General features: G+C 53.8%; 1 protein-coding gene across 1 annotated transcript; it reads right to left on the minus strand.

The window, feature by feature from the left end:
• Positions 1-411: 411 nt before the first annotated feature.
• On the minus strand, positions 412-5,055 carry Dok3 (docking protein 3). The gene is made up of 5 exons (XM_051172173.1): positions 4,765-5,055; positions 3,650-3,955; positions 1,659-1,758; positions 1,397-1,569; positions 412-1,292 (listed from the first exon to the last, which is right to left on the minus strand). Exons 1-5 carry the CDS (start codon positions 4,828-4,830, stop codon positions 603-605), a joined length of 1,335 nt encoding a protein of 444 aa, XP_051028130.1. The 5' UTR covers positions 4,831-5,055; the 3' UTR covers positions 412-602.
• Between the last annotated feature and the right edge of the window lie 1,342 nt (positions 5,056-6,397).

The following is a 6,397-nucleotide window of genomic DNA, read 5'->3' on the forward strand; positions in this document are numbered from 1 at the left end:
TTGCCAAGTCTGGTATCTCTTCCAAGGCTGAAGCCCTGTTTACTGCAGGATAAAAAAGCATTGACTGGTCCCTGGATGACCGTCCTGAGCTTGAAAATGCCAGGTTCAGAGCCTGCCTGGCCGGGCCATGCTTACCCTTCACGCTCAGTTTTGGGGCGCTTGTGTCAACAGGCCACGCTGTCTCCCTCTGTCTGGCTGTCATTCCTGCTGCCTAGAACGACACAAAGCCCAACCAACCTGCTATCCTTCTGCTCATGTAGATTTTAAGCCAGGAGCCGCTGAACTCAAGCTCAGAACAGGCAATGTCTGGGGCCCAGCATAAGGCCTGGGTGGTGTTCGCTATTGTGTGCCAGCAGAGACCCAGGAGAGAGTGAGGTAGTGTGTATTGTGGGCCACAGGCAGAACTGAGAGGAAGTCGCTAGGCAAGCTTTATTACTGGTCAATCTGTACAGGGTCCACTGGAAGTAGGTAGGGCAGCTTGTGGCTCCTCCCCAGGCTGCCTGGCTTGTCCCTGAAGGTCAGAGTGGACAGGGGATATGCTCGAAGTTGCTCTCTTTGGTTTCTGGCAGATTACCCCTGTCCTGCTGCCACTGCATAGGCCATTAGGGCCGGTCACAGGGAGCAGGACCCTTCTTCCGTTCCCGAGTCAGCAGGGTTACCAGCTTGGCTTTGATGCCTGACTGTGCACCAGAGCGGCCAGTACCTCCAGCATCATCCAGTTCCAGCTCTAACAGCCTGCGGTACTGAGCTTCCAGGCTGCTGTCAGGGACCGAGCCAGGCCAACTCAGGTCCTCACTGTTGTGATAGATGGGGCTGCCCAGGGGGCTGCGGGCATCAGGAGGGCCCTCTTGGGACTCAGAGCCCCCATTGGACAGCCCGGGGCTGGCCTCCAGCATGCACAGGTTCTCATAGAGGTGCTCCACGGTGGCTGTGGGCTTGCTGGTCTGCTTGCACACAGACGCATAGAGACTGGACACTGCTCCTTCTTGTGTGGGGCTGAGCAGCAGTGGCAGGCTTTGAGGCCCAGGGTCAGTTATAGGCAGCTTTCTGGAAGTGGCCGGTTCGAATCCTGGGGCCATCTCCCGAAGCTCTCCAGGGGGCTCTAGGGAGGGCAGGGAGAGGGCCCGAGGGAGGGGGCAGGGGGCAGACATGGTCAGCTCTGGAAGACGCTCCCGTTGGCGGGTGATGGCAGCAGCCACAGCTCCACATATTTCTGGGGCACATGGACTACTGAAGGCAAAAAGACCCTCGCCTGAGTCACAGCGGCGGCCAGCCTCAAAGGAGAACACACCCTGTACACAAGACACAGAGGCAGAGATCAGTGGCTGAGGAGCCAAGACACTGACCACTTAACCCCCTTTCCTACAGAGACCCATCAGGCCACCTAGCACCTCACCTTGTCAGAGCCGAACTTGCGCAGAAAACGGTAGGGCCAGCTATAGCAGGCCTGGGGGCTGGAAGTCTCCCGTAGCTGGATGTCATCCTGGCCCAGCACCAGGATGTAGGGTCCTTTCAGCTGGCAGCGGGAGGTGGCCTCTGTCCTCTGCACCACCACAGGAAACTCACCCACTGTACTCAGGAAGCAAGGGAATTTTGTCAGTTCCCAGAGCCACTGCTGGGCTGGGCCTGAGGCTGCCCCAGGGTCTCCCCTGACTTACTTTCCTGCCAGGAGGAGTAGATAGAGTTTTCCTCCATGGAAACAAAGCCCCTTTTTGGAGTCTCAGCCTGTCCTGATCCTGAAGAACATTCTCCAGTGCCCTGAGGAATAGATTTAAGTCATCAGTTAGAGTCACGGGGTCAGCAGGCACCAGCTGACTAGGCAACCAAGGCGATGTTTCTATAGCCCATGTGCAGTCAGGGGGCTGGGCTGGATATGGCTCTGACAGCATGCAGCAATAAAGAGGCAGGGGCAGCATCAAGGAAATGTCCAGGCTTCTTCTATTGCCATCTGCAGGTCACCCTTGACCTTCCCTGACCTCTATCCCACAACCCCCTGTAGTTCTTTCAGGCTCTAACTGTCCACCATAACCACTCTGACCCATGAGCATGGCCAAAGCCAAAGCCCGCCTCTTCTTTATCCTGTGCATTCCTTCCTTCCTTCCTTCCTTTGAAAAGATTTTATTTATTATTATGTATACAGTGCTCTGCCTGCATGTACAGCTACACACCAGAAGAGGACATCAGATCATATCATGTGGTTCCTGGGAATTGAACTCAGGACCTCTGAAAGAGCAGTCAGTACTCTTACCACTGAGCCATCTTTCCAGCCCTCCTGTGCATTTCTCTCTCTCTCTTTCTTCGAGGTAGGGTTTCTCTGTGTAGCCTTGGCTGTCCTGGACTCACTTTGTAGACCAGGCTGGCCTTGAACTCATAAAGATCCGCCTGCCTCTGCCTCCTGAGTGCTGGGATTAAAGGTGTGCCTCACCACACCCGGCTCAACATTACTATTTTAAGGTACCCAGTTCAGTGGTTTTTAGTATATTCACAAGGTTGTGTAGCCATCAGCAACACCTAGTTCCAAAATTTGTCATCATCTCAAATGAAAATCCTGTGCCCACTTCCCTCCCATGGCCCCTCGCAACCATGCACCTGCTTTCTGCCTATATGGATTTGTTTATTCAGCATAAATCATCTGAACAACAACAGCAAACCCACGCTATCCTCTGTGCCTGGCTACTTCATGCCACACTTCAAGGCTCCTTGTTTTTTGTTGTCTCATTTTTGAGACTCAAGAAGCCCAAGTTGGCCTGGAACTAGCCATGCAGCTAAAAATGGCCTTGAATTGCTGATCCTTCTGCCTCTACCTTCTAAATGCTGGGGCTACAGACTTGAGCCACCACAGCCAACTAAAGGTTTTGTTTATCTCTTCATTGGGGGATGGTCATGTCTTGTTTCATTTCTTGGTTATACATGAAGTGAGAGAAGTGCAGCCATATGATAACTTCATATGATAACTTCATGATTGATTTTTTTTTTCAAGACAGGGTTTCTCTGTGTAGCCTCGACTGGCCTAGACTTGCTTTGTAGACCAGGCTGGCCTTGATCTCACAGCAATCTGCCTGCCTTACTATTTACTCTTATGTGTCTGTGCACTAAATGTGTGCAGTGCCCATGTTGGCCAGGAAAGGGTGTTGGAAGCCCTGGAGCTTACAGTAGTGAGGTGTCATGTGGGTGCTGGGAACTGAACCCAGGTCTTCTACAAGAGCAGACAGTGCTCTTACGTGCTGAGCCGTCTCTGCAGCTACTCCATGATTAACTTGCTGAAGTAGTCGGGCATATTTGTTTCTTCTATCAGGGCCCCTGAGACTTTACAACCATTAGCCTCTGTTATTTATTATAAAACCTCCCACCATACACATGGGCCAAGGTGGTTTCAACAGACTTTCCCTGCACTTCCCAACTGTAGTGACTCTCGCCTGGCCTTACTTGCTGCTCACTTCCCTGCCCTAAGACCTTTGCCCAGGAGACCGCTGTGTTACTCCCTGACCTCCTGTTTCAGTTTCCCTATAGCATGCTTAGAACACTGACTCCTTCTCTGGGTTTCTGAGCTCTTGTCCAGATGTGTAGGGCTTTGGCAGAATCTGACTAAGCAAGGACATGAGGAAGTGGGGTGAGGTGATCCCAGCAGGCCAGTTCACATCACACTCACCGGGAAAGCCAGCTGGCAGAGGGGACCCATCCATGACTGGCGGTGTTGTGCGGCCATCAGGTGGACTCGCTCGGTGGTGGTGATAAGGAAGGCACCAGTGTCCTTAGGGCAGCTCTCACCATCCGCCGGCAGGACCGACACACAGTCAGCCAAGCGTATGACTCGGCGTTCACCTCGACGGCTAGGCCCTGTGGCTCTGTCACCTGCTGGCCCCAGGCCAGCATCACGAACATCCCAGCTTTCCAGCCGAGCCACGCCCGATGGGCTGCCTGCATACAGCAGAGCCCACACTTTCCGCCAGCATTTCTGTAAGGAAGGAGACCCTTGGGAGGACAGTTCCCCAGGCCACTCGGCACCGTACAAGCTGCCTAGCAACTGGCTGCCTGGATTTTGCGTCCTAAGACTTTAGGGTACAAACGGAGAAGGCGGCCTTGCTGGGGTGTGGGGAGGCGAGGAGAAATCTGTATTTGGGGTTGGTCAGCCCTGAGTTCAAACCACACCTTCTCTGAACAAAATTCAGAGTTAACAGTACACTCATCTCTCAAGGGTGTGAGACTATGAGATGGGGTTTCTACTAGACCGTCTGTAAAGTATCTAATGGTTGGGGTAGGCTGACTGACACTGGTTATGGTATCTTGCTAACCCCCAAGGGCACTTGGGCCATGGGCTGGGTGGGGTGGGAAGGAGGTCTCAGCTTCCTGCTGGTAAGAAAGGAAACATGCAAATGACATCTAGCAAAGGAAACGGATGGTTTATCTGCCCAGGGAGAAGCTATAACTGAACTGAAGGTGTATCGTCTGATGCACAAGAAGGAAAAACACACACACACACACCCCCCCCAGCATCTGGAGACCCAGCCTTTGTCTGTAGAGTGCTGCTCCATCCTTGGAGAGCTCCTGCTGTGCAGGCCTTGGCCCTCTCCAGGAGCCTCAGAGCCATTATGCGCATCTGCCACTAGGTGTGTCAGTCCTAACCTTTCCAGGCCAAGACCCTCCACTCCCAAATTCCCAGGTTCCACCCCACCCAGACCCACTTCCCAATTCCCTCGGGTCTGGTTGGCTGCCTGGCAGCCTGGGGTCCCTCCTCTGCCCACGCCTGGCAGCCTGGGGTCCCACCTTGCCGAACTTGACATGCTGCTGGTAGAGGATGCCATCCTTGACAGGGGTCTCCAAGGACTCCATGGGCACGGCTGTTTTGAAGTCACGGAGAGACTGGTGACAGGCTGGACAGGAACTCTTACTTCCCCTTCTGGCCACTTCCCCTTCCCTCTGTCCAGAGACAGCTGTGGGGCCAGGGGGAGGGGAGCCTGGTCTTCATTTAAGGGACAGTAATCAGAATGAATCTCTTCCTTAGGGTTCTTGCTGTTCCAAGGAGACCACACCTGCCTATGGGAAGCTTGGGGCCAGCAGGGGGTCATAACCTCTTGCGCATGCACCTGCATCAGCTGCATGTGAGTGTCTGACCACAGGGCGGCTGCCCTGAGTCACGAGCTCTGAACCCTCCCCCACTCGCAGGCAGGATAGGAACTGCACAGCCCTGGTCCCATCCTTGGACCATTCTCTTCCCAGATGGCTGAACTCTTGGCTGCTGCTCTATGGTCTACCTGCCTCTTACAGGCCTGGGATCATGCCAGGGCCTTGGGTATGCTAAGGCAACTGATCTGCCACCAAGGGACATTCCCAGGCCAGTCAGAAACGCTTCTAAAGCTCTCACTCTCCTCTCCATCCTCACCCTATCTGGGCTCACCCTGGCTGCGTCCACCAACTCTGTTGTTCCCTTGAGTCCGATCTGGGCTACTGCACCCGGGGCTCTCACCTTTGTTTCCTGAGCTGTATTTCTTCAGATCGGAGTCCTTCTGGGTATCCCTTACTGCTACTGGGCCCCAGGCGGCTGCTTCTTCCCAGAGGCCATCCCTAACCACTCTTCAAGGTTGGAGAGTGAAGCAGCCCACAGCACGCACATCAAGCAGCAGGCCACAAGGGCTCCTTATCCACGCTCACTGCTTGGCACTGTGGGCGGCAGGGCCCCAGTGTGCTCCCCAGGGAGGTCACATGCTCCTTAAAGCTTTGTTTCCTGCCCAGTGTCTTTCCCCTACCCCACCCCACTGGCCTCGCTGGAGCCCAGTATTGGGCCTGTGCATGAATATTATGGAAACAGCTTGTGACCCATGTACTATCATCTTGGGAAAGAGTGTTAATACCCGGCTTAGGAATGTTGTTTGGGGGTCACACAGTAGACAGAATACATTCTAGGCTAGGCCCCATGCCCACTATGGTCCAGGCAGCTGAGCTCATACAGCTTGATTCTATTCTTTGCATTCTCATCAACATCTCAGCGATGAGGAAATCAAGGCTCAGATGAATTAAGTAACTTGCCGGAGGCCACACACTAAGTGACAAACATAGCTTGAGCAACTGCTGTCTTTGGTGACTAAGAACATGCCTCACAGAGTCCCTGAGGTGCTTGGCTACTGCTGTGCCATCTCTTCGGTTGCAAGGTTAAGTCCTGGGTTGGTGGGCCAGCCAGTCTTGCAACAGGCATCTATCTGCAAGTGGGCCTCTTAGCTGTGGGTTCCCAGTCATGGTAACATCTGCCTGCCTTGTTCTTTTTTTTCCTTTTTCTTGAGACAGAGTTTCTCTGTGTTAGCCTTGGCTGTCCTGGACTTGCTTTGTAGACTGGGCTGGCCTCGAACTCACAGTGATCTGCTTGTCTCTGCCTCCCGAGTTCTGAGATTAAAGGTGTGCACCA

This window comes from Acomys russatus, chromosome 3, assembly GCF_903995435.1.
Source record: "Acomys russatus chromosome 3, mAcoRus1.1, whole genome shotgun sequence".
In the NCBI taxonomy this organism is placed as follows: Eukaryota; Metazoa; Chordata; class Mammalia; order Rodentia; family Muridae; genus Acomys; species Acomys russatus.